Source organism: Pelodiscus sinensis, chromosome 1 (genome assembly GCF_052426305.1).
Source record: "Pelodiscus sinensis isolate ZL-2025 chromosome 1, ASM5242630v1, whole genome shotgun sequence".
NCBI classification, from domain to species: Eukaryota; Metazoa; Chordata; order Testudines; family Trionychidae; genus Pelodiscus; species Pelodiscus sinensis.
This window is the reverse complement of record NC_143052.1, coordinates 119,413,539-119,431,286: the sequence shown is the minus strand read 5'-3', so window position 1 is coordinate 119,431,286 and position 17,748 is coordinate 119,413,539. Positions and strand designations below refer to the sequence as shown.

Sequence of the window (17,748 nt, the reverse complement as noted above, 5' to 3'; positions counted from 1 at the left end):
AGCACTAAATTTTAAGCAATTATCTATCTTAATATTTTCAAATTCTTATTAGTTAGTCATTTTGGTGTTATTTTCATTAAATTGATTTTAGTAATATTTTTAAAATGTAAATTCAATTAAATATATTTTTTATTCATCCCTACAAACTCCTATCATTTGCTATGTTTTAACAAAAGAGTTATAGTCAATTAGGTTTCCAATAATAGTGTCTTCTATTTTCATACCGTAAGCATTGATTTAGCTATGCCAATACAGAGTAGTACTCCAAATTTCTCCATTTTTATCTCTCTCTCCCTCGCCCCCCCCCCCCCCCCGGTAAGATTTGAGAGCAATCCTATACCAGGTTCACCCTGTTTTTCTGGCTTCTCTTCATTCAGTCTTTCCAGCATTCACCCAGTTGTGTCAATTTTGAGGACTATACTTGATTTGGTGGGACAATACGCCTGACTGGAGTATTGATACAGAACAGTACAGCTTTCTCACGAAAAGCAGGGGAAAAAGGAAGGAGCTATTACCTTGTATATTAAAAATGTATACAGTTGGACTGAAATTGAGATGGAAATAGGAGACAGACTTGTTGGAAGTCTCTGGGTGTGGGCAAAAGGGGTAAAATCAAGATTAGTGTCATGGTAGTAGACTCCTATCTATGCAAGAAGAAAAGATGAATGGGCTTTTATTCCCCAACACAATCATCCAAAGCACAGGATTTGGCTGTGACTTCAACTATCCAAACATCTGTTAGGAAAATAACACAGCAGGTCACAGATTATTCAACAAGTTCTTGGAATGTATTGGGCACAATTTTTTTAGTCTAGAACAGTTGTCTCCAACCTTTTTACACCCAAGACACTTTTTAAATGTCAGAACAAGCCAAGACCTCACCCCTTCCATAAAGCCCCGCCCTCTCTGTTCTTCTTCTCTCCATCACTTATTATCCCCAGCCCCTGCACATTCTCAGGGTAAGGCTACACTGCCGCTTTTTTCTGATTCTTCTGGAGGAGGAGGTTTTCCCAATATTTGGCCTGTCTAGATTGGAAGCCCCCTTATTCCTTGTGAAACGAGAAAGACAGGGGTTGACGAAAGCATGTTTGCTCTTCCACTAAAAAAAGCGGAAGAACAAACGCGTCCCTGGATGTGGAAGAGTTTTTCTGGGATACCTCTGGAATCCCGGGAAAAACTCCTGCAGTCTAGTCTGTCTCACTGGGTTGAAACAGGAGGTGTGGGCTTTGGGGTGGGAATGCGGGATTTAGGTGTGGGAAAGGGTGAGAGGTGCAAGCTCTGGGAGGAATTTGGGTGCAGGAGGAGGTGGAGAAGAGATACTGGCTTGGGGAGGAGGCTCCAGGCTGTTGGATTCAGATGGAGGGTTGGGGTGCGGAGCAAGCCTCAGGCTTGTGGATGTGAGGGTGCAGGAGTTTGGGTTGGAGTGTGTGAGGGGCTCAAGGCAGGGATGTTGGGAGTATGATGAGCTCAGGACACAGTTTTGTAGTGTGTGGAGGATGCAGAAGTGTTATGGCAGAAGACTGAGGATGTGGGGGTGCAGGAATTTGGGGATGTGAGAGGTTCAGGACAGGGAGTATAATAGGCTCAAAAACCCCCCCCAAGCCTCACTAATGTGGCCCCAACTGTGCTGGTGGGAGCAGGGGACGTGCTACTGGCGAAGGGTGTTAGTGAGTGTTGGGGCGAGGTCAGGGTGCCAGTGGGCGCTGTGGCAGGGAACATGGGACAGGGTGCTGGGGTGGGAACAGGGTGTCAGTGGGGGCAGGAGATAGGGTGCCAGTAGGGACACTATTCTCCCCCCTCCCCGCGCAGAGGAAGGAAGCCCTGGCGCGCGCCTCCTCTAGGGACTCTTCCTGCCGCCGCCCCCCCCCCCCCCCCCCCCCGCCTGGGACACAGGAAGTCCACGGCTTGCGCACTCCTCCAGGGACCCTACAGAGGAGGGAAGCCCAGGCGCATGCCTCCTCTGGGGACTCCTACCCCCACTCCCCCTGCAGGAAGTCTCCGGAGCGCGACTCCTTCCCTCTTCCTCTTTCCCCTCCCCCTCGCAGAGGAGGGAAGCCGCAGTGCGCGCCTCCTCCGGGGACTCCTAACTCCACGTGGAACGAGGAGTAACGGTAGTTCGGAATGGGAAGCCTAATCCGAACTACCTAGTCCGTGCCGCGTGTAGCCGTGGGGCACGGAGTCCACACTAGCGGACATTTAAAAATGGCGGCGCCCGGCAATATGCAAATGAAGCCCGGGAAATTCAAATCCCGGGCTTCATTTGCAACTCCGGTTGCCTACATTACCACCCTAGTTCGAACTAGGGTGGTGGTGTAGACATACTCGCACTCTGCTACACCTCTGAATACTATGGCATAGCCTGTTCTAGATTTGATTTTGACAACTAGGAAGAAACTTGTTAAGAATTTGAAAGTGGAAGGTGGCTTGGGTGAAAGGAGGTAGGAGGGAGAACAGAAAAATAAAAACCATGTATTTCAAGAAGGCAGGTTTTAACAAACTCAGGGAGTTTATAGGTAAGATCCCATGGGAAGCAAGTCTGAGGGTATGTCTAGACTGCATCCCTCTGCCGACAGAGGGATGCAGTCTAGACATACCCGGAGATGAAAAAGAATTGAAGACAGTTGGCAGTTTTTCAGAGAGACATTATTAAGGGCCCAAGAACAAACTATTCCACTCTGTAGAAAAAATAGGAAACATGGTAAGAAAGCACCCTGGTTTAACTAGGAGATATTGAATGATCTAAAAATGAAACATTAAGTTTAACCGGTTAACTTATTAAACGTGGGCAGGTAGGAGCTGCTGGCAGCAGAATCCTGGGGGAGGCCTGCTCCTGAATAACAATTAACCAGTTACCCAATTGCACCCCTATTTGGTGCTCACGTTATTGTTGGCTGCATAGGGGCATTCTTGGTGATCAATAAATTCTGCAAACTTCCATTCTAAAAATATGTTCATTCCAAGAAAGCCATCAAATTAAAGAGGCAATTGCTAGGTTTGGCTTCGAATATCCTCATTTTTTATCTTGTTCAGCTTATGAAGATGGTGAGAGTCAAATACATCAGTCCAGTATTCTTCAGCCTTCAGACCCATATTTCACTTGTGTAAGTGTGGAGCTATAGATCTGCAGCTTTGTGATAAGCTTGCTCTCACAGCATCATCGCAGATGCTGTAGCTTTGTGATAAGCTTGCTCTCACAGCATCCTCACAGATGCTGCTGAAACATGACAGTGACTGTTATGCATGCAGCTATGTCTTCAGCACATCATCCAGTGCTGTCTATGATACTGCCCTGTCCTGTAATTTGGTAGCTACGGTATCAGTAGTCTATATGACTGTGGGAGATAGCTGAAGTTGTGTAACTTAGAGCAATGTGAATAATGTACACGCAGTCCCCGGGTTATGTACAAAATAGGGACCGCCATAGGTTTGTTCTTAAGTTGAATTTGTATGTAAGTCGGAACTGGCGTCCAGATTCAGCCGCTGTTGAAACTGACCAGCAGTGGCTGAATCGGACACGCCTGGGGCAGAGCAGCTGGGGTGCTGCTGGATTGGTCCCGCAGCGCCGCTCCTCGGCGCTACTGGACCAACCCGGCAGCTCCCCAGCGGCTCTGCCCCAGGTGTTCCCAAGTCAGCTGCTGCTGAAACTGACCAGCGGCTGACTACAGGAAGCCCGAGGCAGAGCTGCTCTGCCCCGGGCTTCCTGGAATCAGCTGCTGATCAGTTTCAGCAGCGGCTGACTTGGGGATGCCTGGGGCAGAGCCGCTGGGGTGCTGCTGGGTTGGTCCAGTAGCGCCGCACCTCAGTGCTGTGGGACCAACCCGGCAGCCCCTGAGCTGCTCTGCCCCAGGTGTCGGTGAGAAAAGCCTGGTCTGCTGGGCGGGGGAGGAGGGGGGGCGCACTAGCTGCGCCCTCCCCCCAGCAAACCAGGGAGACGGGGGGTGGGGGGGTTTCACCGCGGAGGACTCAGGCAGCGGGACCATAGCGCGTCTTGGCGGTCCTGCCGCCCACGTCCTCCGCGGCGAGAAAAGCTGCTCTGCGTCTCCTTGGTCTGCTGGGAGGGGGGGGGGGCGCTAGCTCTGCGTCTCCCTGGACTGCTGGGGGGAAGCGCCCTCCACGCTGCAGGAGGCGGCGACAGTGGGGGAGGCACCCCGCATTAGCGGGACCCCCCCCACCCCCGGTTCGTAACTAGGGGTCCGACTTAAGTCGGACTGACGTAACCTGGGGACTGCTTGTACTTGAAATCAACATGCTTGGATCTACTTACTGTGGTGTCTTCCTACCTTGTGTCGACTGGAGAAACTCTCCCATCAGTTCCCCTTATGCTTCTCCTTGAGGTGGAGTACTGGAGTCAACAGGAGAACTATCAGTGGTTAATTTATCATGTCTAGAGTAGGTATGATAAATAGATCCCCGCTGAATCATTACTGCCCCGTTGATCCAGCCCGTTGTGAAGACATGCCCTGTGTCTGTAATAATAAGGAAATGAGTTAGAAGAAAGCAGTCTAGGCTATGGTTCTTTTTTCCTTGTTCCAACTAACATTGAAAAGCTATGTGGAGCCTGGGATCAGCTGGGGAGTCCCCAGCTGACTTCGGGGTCTACTGCCCCTTTGAAACACACGGAAGCAATGTTTCTAAAGGGCAGCCACCGCACAGCTGATCCCCGGCTCAGCTGTAATGCGCTGCTCCTTTGAAACGCTGTTTCTGTGCTTTTCAAGGGGGCAGTGGAGCCCGGGGTCAGCTGGGGAGTCCTGGGCTCTGCGTTGCACTGCCCCTCTGACACGCCACAGATGACCGGTCATCTGAAGAAGTGAGCTGTGCCCACAAAAGCTCATGATACCATCTACGTGTTTTGTTAGTCAATGTGCTACCAGACCATTTATTGGTTTTTTTAGGTTCATGTTTGAAAATGAAACTTTCTCCTACATCAGATGGGCATTGTAGCACTCACCAGAGCTTTGAAAATCTGGGTCAGAATGCCCAACTCTGGTAGGTCTGTGGTTGCACAAAGGTGTTTTAATTGGAAAATTTGATTTGCCCTTCCTATTGTTTTTTTTTTTTTTTTTTTCAATTTGAAAAATCAATACAAGGATTTAGCCTCTAAAACATACAAAGAATGGTTCTGTTTTAGTTACTTTGAAAAGTGCATGATAGGGATGTTAGCCACTAGTCAATTATCCAATTAGCATAAGCTTAACCCATAGCTGAATAGTGATAGGATTATTTGCTGTGCCCTGCCCCATCCCTCTTTCCCCTCCCCCCTCCACTGCCTCTATCAGAGAGAGGCAGCAAGGGTGGGAAGCAGGAGCTTGTGCTGGAGGGAGTTGGCTTAAAAGCCATCGTTATCTCCATGAGGGCAGAGGAGGTAGAGGCACAGTGGGAAACGGGCATAAGTGGGCATAAGTGGGGAATGAAGCCGTCTCCACTCATGCTGCTTCTGCTGCGATTCTGCTTTTGAAACTTACAAGAGCCCCAGTGAGGCTCTTGTACATTTCAAAAAGAAGCCCCGTAGGGACAGCAGGGGAGTCCACCTCTGAACCTGCAGGGCCTGCGTGGGGGTGTCCCCCGGTGGACCCGTACTCTCTGTGAGGCTTCTTTGTGGGGAAATTCCATTGACTATTTGATCAGTTAATCTAAATTTAACATCCCTAAGGCATGGAATTGAAGCTATTCATTTTGAAAGCTGTAAAATCTTAATCAACACTTTATTGTAGTGTTCTGGAGATACTGTATTGATGTTTGAAGAGGGCACTTGCATTATAAATCATACTTTCTTCTAGCACTTGGATCATCTTGAGAGAATTATTCATTGGCCTCGAACTTTTGAGCTTAGCAGAGTGCTAAGTATGCATACCAGCATGTACATGTTAAGCACCACAGGTGTGCAGGGAAAGTAGCATGAAGACAGAGGAATGCAGCTGCATTCCTCTGAATGTGACTCAGTATGAGTGTATCCACTAAAAGGCTTTTTAAAATGAAATTGTAAGGAGAACACTGTCAGATTACTGTTTTAAAGCAGTTGTCAGCTGTTGCAAATAACACCTAAACACTTAGTTTTGATTAGTGTATATTACTTGTGCTGTCTTTTTTTACTCTTTTTTTGTATTTTGTTCATCTTAGAAAATGAAATAACTTAGCAATCAGTTTTCTTGTAACTTTCTTATGCATTTACACAACAGTATAATAGGTGACTTGCAAAAATTACAGGGTAACCCAGGCAAATGTTTTCATTTTCAAAATTCATGAAAGTCTTTCTGGCCCACGAAAGCTCATCATCTAATAAACCATCTTGTTAGTCTTTAAAGTGCTACATTGTCCTGCATTTTTCTATCACTGATTATTGTAGTAATCTTAACTGAGGTAAACCAAGGTTTTATGGAGGGAGGCATAAATGGCAATGCAAAATTATCTATAAATACAAATTATGGTTTCTGTGATGCCATAACATCAAATTTCTTGACTCTCTTTTTTGTTTTGTTTAAAATTGCAGTAACTTTACACTATGTTCTTGGTGTCCTATTTCCAATTATTTCTTCATTGTACACGTTTTTTCCTGTGTTTTAAAAAGAAAAAAAAGTCCTGGCACCTGATTATTTAAAAGATTTACTTGTAGAAATTTCATTGGAAGCTGGATCAAATGAGGCAAGCCTTATTGAAATCTTGTCTACATTTACCGGGAGATTGACGCTGCAGAGAGTGATTTTCCTTTTCCGCCGCCTCCCCCATTCCCCCCAGGGCTCAATTTAGCAGGTCTACTGAGAATGTGCTAAATTAACTGCTGATCATACTGTCATCTCTGGTACTCCACTGGATCGTGAGGAGTTTTTCCCATTGACCCCCCCCCTCCCCCCGCAGTGGGGATACTGTGGTAAATAGAACTAAGTTACATTGACTCCAGCTATGCTATTATCGTAGCTAGAGTTGCATACCTTTGTTTGACTTGGCTCTCTCGTGTAGACCTGGCCTTAAAGAGCCAATCAACTTTCAAGAAAACATACTGTCAGAATTTGCTAATTTATCATATGAAGCATTCCACAAGCATTCCTTGATTGATTTTTTTTTTTTTTTTTTTTTAAGTGAACATGGCACATTTCCATGGAAACCTGTCTGCACGGTTTCTGGCCAGCTCATCCAAAGCCGCTCCTGCCTGGTGTGTTGCTTCAGAGCCAGGCCAGCCGGTCAGGCAGATTACTCTGGCACTGCTCATCCTAATACTGGGAGAAATGAGAAAATATGTGGTGGTTCTTAAAGTGCATATCCATGTATATTCCAGTGTTGGCGCACTTTGTTTATTGTATGGCATCCATGTCTGTTGAGGTTGCATATATATCTTGAGTGTCCTCATGCCTCTCACTTTGAGCCTTCAGTTTTATGTTCTCTATTGCATCTATTGATCAAAATTGCCTTTTTGGTATCAATTATATCTGCTGGGAGGAGGTTGGGGTACTCTTAGTACGACCTCCGTGGACTGAATTTCAGAAAATCAAGGGTGATCTTGATGTATCATCCAGAGTTCTTGCCAGATGTAATTCGTCTTCTATCACAGTCAGGAAAATGTGTGCCTGTTCCATGAGCTTTGCTACCTTCCCTGCTGTTAGAGAGCCTTAAGGCGCATGCTTTCTGCGCTCAAGTTGGAGGCATGAAGACACAAGGCACAGGCACGGCCCCAATAGAGGGATTGCTGACCAAAACTGAACTGGGGCACCTGCAGTGGAATGTATATGGACAACTCCTTATAAGTAACTTTGGTCCTTTTAGATGTAACACTTTCTTTTTGTGCCGGAATAGAACAAAACCACATTTTGAAATCTTAAAATCCTCTTCAAAATGGAATTACTGTTCTCTTCCTAGTTTTTTTGGAAAACTCAGTAAAATGTCTGAAATCCATTTTTTCCCCCTAGGGGTTAGTATTGCTGAACAGATTTCAAAGTAGTTGCTTATCTTACAACTCGTATTAGAGATCTACTTTGATGTATGTACTTAGTTTTCTATAGGTGTGGTTTTTTAAAAAGATTGTTTAAAATATACAGACTAGTAAATGTCTCAGTTATAACTTGTTTCTGTTCAACCCGAGTCAAATAATTCCCTGAACATTCACACGGATTAAAGGTGATCCACCAAATGGAAAATTTCCAACCATCCTTCCCATTTTAAGGACATACTTAATGGTTCTACACTTGCCAATTTGTATCTTATGTATTTTTACATTGCAGCTGTTTACAGATGGAATCACCAACAAGCTTATTGGTTGCTATGTGGGTGACGCAATGGATGATGTGGTTTTAGTTAGAATCTATGGAAACAAGACTGAGCTGTTAGTAGATCGAGATGAGGAAGTGAAAAGTTTCCGGGTGTTGCAGGCCCATGGTTGTGCACCACAACTCTACTGTACATTCAGTAATGGTCTATGCTACGAGTTCATGCAGGGAGAAGCACTGGATCCAGAGCATGTCTGCAACCCAGATATATTCAGGTAAACATCTTCAAAAATATTAAAACTTTAAAGTGCATTTTGAGAAACTAATGTCCTGTGCTTGGAAAAGTTTAGTGTAGAGCATGCTATTGGTAACCATACACACAACTCATGGAGATGGCTTACTGGGCACACATTTTAGTATCCGCATGCTTTTTTGCATTTAGTCTGCAAGATGGATGTTAAGAGGCAGGTAATTGGGTAACCATGTAGTCGATTTGTATCCACGGCACAATTAGTCAGTAAGGGAAGGATCTCAGAAGGAGCTACCCCTGCTGCAATACTGTAGTTTTAATATAGTAAGAGCTGGGCGTGCTAGTAACCGGACTCCTACCACATTTCATCTGCAGAGCTGAGCTTGCTCAGTCCCAGCTCATGACGGGTCCAACTGCCTCTGTTCATGGGAATCCCAGCAAAGAGTTGGGACCCCCCCCAGACAGGGGCTGCTCCTGGAGCAGCCTCCTACCCCCCTCCACTTCCCCTCTACTGCTGCCTTAGAGGAGACAGTATGGGGGATGGGAATAACCAGCTTTTAAGCTGTCTTCCCCAAGCACCAGCTCCTGCTCTTTCCCTCCCCCCACTGCCTCTTATTTAGGGGCAGCAAGTAGTCGACTTGACTGCCTGATAAGCCTAGGCTTATCAGGTAGTTGACTAATCGACTATTCTTTTACATCCCTAGTCTGAAACAACTAAGTGTTCTTCCTCCACATTGGCTCACTGTTTCCCATCTAGTTTGAAAAGATTGCACATGGTTCTTGTAGTTAGTCTGCTCCTTCTTCCCTCAGCAGTCCACAGGTAACCATTGTAGGAGTAAGGAAGTGCTGATGAGCTTTGTCTGTCAGTGCTTAATTCTTTCTAGCCAGTTTTCCTGCCTCCCACATTACCTTGCTTCTCCGTTATTAAGCATATATGTATACAGGCAATAAACTTTTTGAAAGAAGGTGTCAGACTTAAATATTCCCTGATACGTTTCAAGTAAAAAGTCACCAATAAGATACATATTTTTTTAAAAAATATGTAAATGTCAAGAAATCAACATTTAATGGCAAACACTTTTTTGTCAATCTGTTTGTAACCAGCTCAAAAGTAAGAATGCAGTGTTACAGTTTAAATTTTACATCTTACAGACTCATAGCCAGGCAGCTTGCTAAAATCCATGCTATCCATGCACACAATGGATGGATCCCCAAATCTAACTTGTGGCTGAAGATGGGGAAATATTTCTCACTCATACCTACAGAATTTACAGATGAGGAAGTAAATAATAGGTAAGTATTATTTTATTAAATATTTGATTACTTTTTAAAATAATTAATTTAATAATCTGTTTTGTCACATACCATATTAACCAGCTGAAGGGGAAAATATAACTGGAGTGGTTTTTAGGCACCCTATTCTCTCCTCCCCTCCCCTCCCCCCCTCCCCACACACTTTCCTTGTAAATGCTACTAAGAAGCAGAATAAAATGATGGATTTGCCCATCCTTTCTATGTTTTTGGCCACATTCTTCCTCTAAATCAGCTGTGTCCTTTCCACTTTGAAAAGAACATGTGTTACTACGGGATGGGCAAGAGGCGGCTAGAGGGCCAGATCTGGCTTCTCAAGCTGCTGGATCTGGCCCATCAAGCTGCCTTGCCTGCACCCTTACTACAGAGCATCTGCAGCCACTTTAAACAGCAAGCTGCTAATTACTGTGCACACTGGGCAGGGAGGAGGAAGCTTTGTGTGCTGTCCCCACCTCCTAGTAAAATCCATCAGTTTCCGTTGGCTAGTTTCCGTCCAGTAGGAGCTGAGATGCTTTGCTGAAAGCAGGGGCAGTGAGCAAAGCCTCCTCTCTCCCAGTGCTGGAGTAGAGCCACATGGGGCAGGTAGCCCAGCAGACAGGCATGGAGCCTGTCTCAGGTTCTTGCTGGGCTGCTGTCTGGAAGCCACTTAGATAAGCACCTCCCAGCCAGAGCCTCTGGCACCCTGCCCCAGATCACCACCCATACCCTCTATATCTACTCTCTCCTTCTCTTCCTCCTCCTCCTCCAGGTCACAATTCCTTCCCAGACTCTGCACCCCCTCCTATGCCCCTCCTCCATGCCAGAATACTTTCCTGTTCACATACCGCATCCCTGACCCTGCACCCCATTTCCCTACCCCATGTCCCCACCCAAACCATCTGCACTCCCTTCTCCCCTCTTCTAGGTCATAACTCTCTTAAACTCTGCACCCCTTCCTATACCCCAACCCCAGGCCAGAATCTTTTCTTGTACCCATAACTTCTCCTGGACCCTGCATCCCAATCCCTTGCCCCAGATCACAACCCCCCCTTCCCTCTGATATCACCCCCTCTCCTGCATCCCACTCCTCTACACCAAGCTCTCTTCTATACCCCACCAGCCATCCTAGATCCCCCTCTCCCTCCACAAAAGTGCAGCCCTTGACCACTTACCAAAATCTTGGAGTAGTTCCCCATTAAAAATTATGCCCACCACTGCATTACTAGTCTTGTGTTTTCCTCATGTCTGAGATCCAAGTGGTAGTTCTTAAAGAAGTCACCTTTGGAAAAAAAAATAGTAGGAATTCTTGCCTTCTTCCCATCTTATGGTGTTGTGACTTCACTGTGACAGTAAGCAGAGACATTTGGACTGAGGACTTAATCACTTATGTGTTGTAATAAGGGGAATACAGAAAATACTGAACAAGTATATACATTTCTGTATAAGTCCTTTATTATGAACTCTGCTCAGAAGAGAAACTCCTTTCAATTTTTTTGAACCCCAAAAGGTTCTTAAGTGATGTCCCAAGTCCTCAAATCCTTCAGGAGGAGATGGCATGGATGAAGGAGAGACTGTCAAATCTAGGATCCCCAGTGGTGCTTTGTCACAATGACCTGTTGTGTAAGAATATTATCTACAACGAGAAACGAGGTAGGTATTGAACACAGCAGTAAGTAGTGTTTCGTTCCATATCTGTGTTGTGTTTTATATTCTGTGGTAGTTGTCTTAGGGTGGGTGTAGAATTTTAATAAAAAATAATTAAATCTTTTATGACTTTTTATGAACAGTAGTAAGTGAAGTAAATTTGCTGCTTGAAATCATTGTTCAATATAATGGTAGCTGTATCTGTATAAATATATGAACTGTCTTAGTAGCTATAACCATAATTTTTAATTCTAAAATATTTTTTAGCATGTGGAGAAAAGTTTTTTTTTTTTTTAAAATTCTTAATTTCACTGTAATGATTCAGTCTGTAATAGATTTCAGAACTTTTTAAAAATCTTTTTGTCTTTGTAATTTAACAGCAATCTCATAAATGTTTAGAAAATATTGTCAGTCATTCATTGAACAAATTTAGGAGCTAATGTCTCCAGGTTAGTTTGTATTATCAATGTATTGTTCTGATTTGTCAGATACATTGGTGCCAAGGACGAGTTCCCCATTGAAGTATCATAATGATACTTAAGCTACTTTCAATGGCTCAGTTTATATCCTGCACATGAGGTACATAGGCATCTTAATGTTGAAGATATTTTGTAAATAATATTTTTTAACTGAGAGGTAGGATGTAAGTTTATCTTTGGAAATGGCAAATCAAATTTTTGTTCATTTTCAGATGTAAATATTTGAATTCTTGAAATAAATCCTTGTATTTAAAAACTAAACATTAGAAACTATCGAAAGTTCTTACAGAAAACCTTAATTCCTTCTAAGATTTGGTTGTTTATTGGTTTGAGGTTCGGTTACTAAATGATATATTCAACAGGCAAATGTGGTGAACCAACAGTAAATTGGAACATTGAAAACAGAGTGCAGAAAAATGGCTTTAATGAGATTAGTACCTCATATCCCCTCCCAAATCCCCAGAAGTCTGTGAGCTGAACTGAAAGTAACAAGTTAATTTTGTAGAAGCATGTTGGTAGTTGTAGGGAAGCTTACAATTGAGATAGTGAAGACTTTCTCTTTAAAGAGTGCTATTTAATTTCAGATTTGTCTGAGTAAAAATCTTGTAATTTTATCACTTGATTGAAAATTAGCTTGGCACTAAAGCCAGCATATTTGTTTGAAGTCATTAAAATGAATATGAACAAGCTGTTCTCCATCAGACATTCAAGTAATTGAGGCATCATATCTTAGTTTGTGCCTTGTGACTTGCATAAAATTTGATACGAAAGAAACATTGAAGTTAGTTCTGATTTGAAAAGTGGCTATGTACATCATTTCTACATCAACTTCTCTTTCATAATCTACAAGTAAAAAGAAATCTTTGAGCTGCAATCAATATATATGCAACCTCTCTGAGTTAGGTTTTTACTTCTTGCCTATAAATACTAGTGAGATATGTCCTGCAGCAAAAGTAATCATCATCTATGCCTTTGTAGCACCATTATCTTCCAAATTATGCTCTTGTGTACCTGTGCAATACTATTAATTTTAATTTCACTATTGAATAAAAATGACTAAGCAATTCTGTTGAAGTTTTCTCATTTCAAAGACCATTCAGTTGTTCATTCTGTAATGCTAATATAAATTAAAAAGGAGATAACATTTATTTGTGTTGTTAAAGTCAGTAGATCTGGTTCTGAATACACAGATCAGACATATTGAGAGAGGGTGCTATTTTTAGTCACTTTTCATAATAGAACCATGCTTTAGTGTAAAGTGCTTAAACAAAAAAAATTAAATGTTCACTATCACGGTTGATAAGCTTAACATTCCCACTTTTTTAAAACAAATGCTATATGCTTTTTTTTTGTAAACAGAGTGGAGGAAAAAAACAATACCAGCAGTGCATCACTTATGAGCAAACCTACAATAACCAGTGTGTGAGTGTATAGTGTTTGGGGGGATAAGGTGGGGAGGAGGGAGGAATCTCAATGTAAAGCACTTAGGTTTGGAGCTGGTTATAAATAACTGAATGGGAAAAGATTTGAAAGTATATGCAATAGCTAGACTGTGTCCATTAAAGCTTACATGCTTGAATATTGCAGCACGTCATGTACGCTGTTGTAAGAACTCTGCAATACCGAGATACAACAGGTACTATTCTTATAGTAACCAAACCTCAATGCCATCTGCAAAATGAGTATATATTGTCAAAACTGTGTATTTTGTAGTTGTACACGATTACATGCAAAACTATTAAACCCATGTTATGTAGTACAGTCTTAGAAAGAGGAGCTTCATCTTTATTTTTGAAGTGGAAACTCAGCTTTAACTTTAACTGCAAATAACATGAATCATATCAAGTCTGCTCAAGCAAACAAAGATTGTTAAAAAAATTCTAAAAATTAAGTAGCAGCATGCAATGAATTCTTCTTTGAAGCTGTTTTTATAAGAGCGCAAAGAACAATCTTAAAGATGCAGTTCACTTTCTGAAGATGTTACTGGTCTAAATATAGGAACCTAGCTAAAAGTTCTGATTATGCAGCAGAATTCATATCAGTTCTTTGTCTTACCGTGATCTGCTCTCTAAAGAAGCTGGATTTAAATCAGCACAAACAGAATCAATATTTCACCATTGGTGTTAGCAGAACTTTCATCATGTTGTCTAGTCATGGCTAGGCTTTGTGTGATCCACATACTATTAAAAAGCTGCACATGGTCAGTTTACACTAGTGCTCTCAGTAGATAGGCCCACCATTGTTTATCCCAACTCTTTAACACCACTCTTTCTAAGACTCTCCTTAATTTCCAGTTTAGCAAGTTTTCATACTCTGTGTAGACATTTGAAAAAAGTGACATGTATCTATATCTCTGTATATCTGGGGAGAATGGGGGGGAGAGACTTGATCTCAGATGGCATTAAGAATTCTTAAATCTGACCATCTCACCCTCTTTCAAAGAAGAACTCAAAAAGTTGAACCTGAGCATGGTTAAATGGGGAGTGTGTCACTCATCTGATAAGTTGAAATTGCTCACCCTGTGCCTCTTGCTGCTTTGTTAATATGTGTTTTAATCGCTCCGGATATGAATCCTCTCAATAGTGTTACCTTACATAACAGATTTATAATTGCCTACAAGACTTGTTCTCAGAAAGAAATAGCTCACAGTTTCACTTCATTTCTTGTCCTTGAATATATCTTGATGTGTGAACTATGGTTTTAAATTTAAGTAACTGACAGTTGGACGGCATTTATTTATAGCCCACTAGTCATGCTTTTGACTTTTTTTTTCTTTACCTTGATCAGGAGTTTCCAGAGTCTTTTCTGGACTCTCCCAGTGTACTTAAATACCTAATTACTAATTTTTATCTGCATCAGATTTCTTTCCAGCACTTCCAGAATATTTTCTGTTACTCCTCACTTTTTTAGTTATGGCAAATATTTTAAAAATAAGTTAAAAATCAGGCACCTACATAAGTGGCCTGACTTTTGAGAAGTGCTGAATACTTAACAGATTCCATTGACTGACTGTTGTTACTCAGCACTTCTGGAAATCAGGTCAACGTAACTAGGTGCCCAAGTTAACTGTTCTACTTTTTTAAACTTTGGGTGAACATATTTTAGTGTGCATCTTGGAGCTGGTGTCTTCACTGTGGTGAGGATTTTGTAGTGCCACTGTCATCACAGGAAAGTGATGCCCCCTTCTACATTAAGAGATTTTCTTGCAGGACCCATCCATTCACATTTATTATCACATCATCTTCTTGCCTGTTCATGATTACACAATATTCATATAGCAGCGTCTTATGTCAGGGACTACTAAAGTTTGTTAAACTATCTAGAGTACAATGAAGAGAAGCTAGAAACAGGAGCCTCTCTTGACTGTTAGCTCCCTGAACACTGTCAGCAAATCCCTTGTGGATCCCCCATCTTTGAATTCAGTTATTAAACACAATTTCCGATGCATCAAACACAAAATAAGAAGCACATTGCAGGGTGTACACTCATTTTTATATGAAGAGTGAAATAGTGTGTAGCCTTAAACATTAAAGCTTTGATTTAATACATATAATTGCCTTGCAGAGACAGTGCTGGAGAATTTGAGAGCTTAAATACCGAGCTTCAGTTTGAAATCTCTTTTCTCTCTAGACATACTCTTCTGTGGACAATAGTACAGAATTAAACTGAAGTAGTACAGTTCATAAATGTACTTCATATATTAGAGTTCTCTTTAAGCAAGTTTTTAGTAGTAGTCACTATTGGCCTACCTTTTCTTGTTGAAGTTAATTTTAAAAATCTGTCTAAAAAAACTAGTAAAGGACTTGTAGTTCAGAGTTCATCATAATATAAACTAGTTGCTCTTCTGCATGAATTCATCTTTGTTAATTCTTCGCGTGTATTCCTAAAACCTTAAACATAAATTAAGCTAAAGAATACAATGATAACATTACACAAGATAATTTTCATTATACTATTTTGTTGTAAAATAAGGCAGCTGATAAAATGAAAGCAAAGTAAATGACTCTGCCCATACTTTGACACAGAGGATTGAAGGGAACTATGCATCTTTAACCTTAACATTTGTTGCAAAAAGTAAATTTAAGGTTGAGTTCCACTGTTGAATGGGTCTGAAAAAGGAGAGCAGTAAAATGCAGAGCTTTTCTTTTTTTAAGTTTTATGTCATTTCAAATGTGTGTGTGTGTGCCAAATTTTCTTCATCTGCTACAGATTAGTATGCCATTGTTGCTGCCATGTGGCGGCGTGCACACGCCGTGCTACTTAAACGCACTGACTGGAGGTTTATCGCATCAATTGTTCACGTGCACCTCCCCCATAGGAGAGCACAGAGCCTGGTAACAGCCTCATCTGTATCTTGTTAGCTTCATGTTCTTATTTTATAAAACATTAACTATAACTGGCAATAACATTTTTAAATAAAAGCTAGCTATCATAAACTAATGGCACTGCAGTGTGAGATAAAATGTTGATTAAAAACACTTTTTAAAGTATGTCTTAAGTTTATACTTTGCAAGCAGACTTTTTACCTGCTATCTTTATTTGCCTTTATATGCAAAATCTTGAATAAAAGAAACTTTTTAAGTGTTTGGACTAGCCAGTAGAAAATCCAATCTTATGACAAAACGAATATTAACCAGGGTTGGGCTGTGTATTTGTATTGGTATATATTTAAAAGATGAGCTTTAGAAGTTGTGTGTGCTTAAATCTACAGCAATATTAAGGAATCAGCAAGAAACATGTTATCTGTTTCATGGACTTGCCACTCGGATAACTGCAGTTAAGCTGCAGTTTTGCTTAAGATCTTTCTGTAAGACCATTTCCAGTGCTTTTCAATATTTTAACAACTTTTAAGTCATGGGAACCTCATATGTACTGCTGGCTGGATGTACTTTGTGAGGGGTGCTCTGCTTTAGACACTTCCCTGCATTGGTCTGACAGAGAACATATTTGTTAACCTTTCAGGCAGGTTGCAAAGCCCATTCTCCTGCCCCCCTTTCCTGTGGAGGGAAACATGAGGTGAGGGTTGAGGGTCTTGTAAATATTTAAATTATTTTATATTTATTGTCTGTTAAATTTATGGGGGAGTTGCCTAGACTATAGGATGGGTCTTTTGACACATTGTATACATTTGAATACATATATTTGTGGCATGGTGGCGACATGTAATGGCACTGATTGAAATCTTAAATACTTGCTGCTGCATGCTGTTTCTGAAAAAAATGACTATAGTACTCTGTGCAGAAGGAAACTCGGGAGATGCATGCTCATGGATACTTATAACACATTTTAACTTGTCCTTAATGTCCAGTTTTAAACTTCAGTCTTTTAAGGAAGTAACACCTGCAATGTAGGAGGGGTTAAAATATATCCCCATAAAAATTAAAAGATTTCTCATTCAAATCCAATTTAAAATGTTTTTGTAATTTAAGTTTAGTGTTAAATTTGCTCAAGAATTTGACTTTTGTCCACAAGAGAGAATAATCAGTATTAGTAATTGTAAGGTTTGCTTCATTATGGCTTAATATGTAATAAAATCACTTCTTTAGAGCTTCTGAAATTTGTGGCAGAAACTTTAGCAAGGTTAAAGCTGTAGAAAAACATCACAACTAGATTCCTAATAATCATGCAACTTGCAAGGAGTTTAATAGTTATAACATTTCAGGAATAGCGTTTAATTTTGAATGACTATCAGTTATTAAAGTTCAATATAGGGAAATAGAAAATTTAAATCTGAATTTGAGGTGGGTATTGAGTAATCTGAAATATATACCACTCCCCTCAGGCAACTGGTCATGTACTCTTTTTCTGAGACTCCAAGAGCAGTACGAATTCTGTCTAGTTCATATTGAAACCTGACTTCCAAATGTCCATTTGAATGTTACTGTGGAAT

General features: G+C 41.6%; 1 protein-coding gene across 1 annotated transcript in view; it reads left to right on the top strand.

Annotated features, from left to right (window-relative positions):
- Positions 1-17,748, top strand: part of ETNK1 (ethanolamine kinase 1) — a 47,126-nt gene that overhangs the window by 12,195 nt on the left and 17,183 nt on the right. The window contains exons 2-4 of the mRNA XM_075898229.2: positions 8,211-8,470; positions 9,598-9,738; positions 11,243-11,385. Coding sequence (XP_075754344.1) covers positions 8,211-8,470; positions 9,598-9,738; positions 11,243-11,385 — 544 coding nt within the window. The remainder of the gene's footprint in view (positions 1-8,210; positions 8,471-9,597; positions 9,739-11,242; positions 11,386-17,748) is intronic.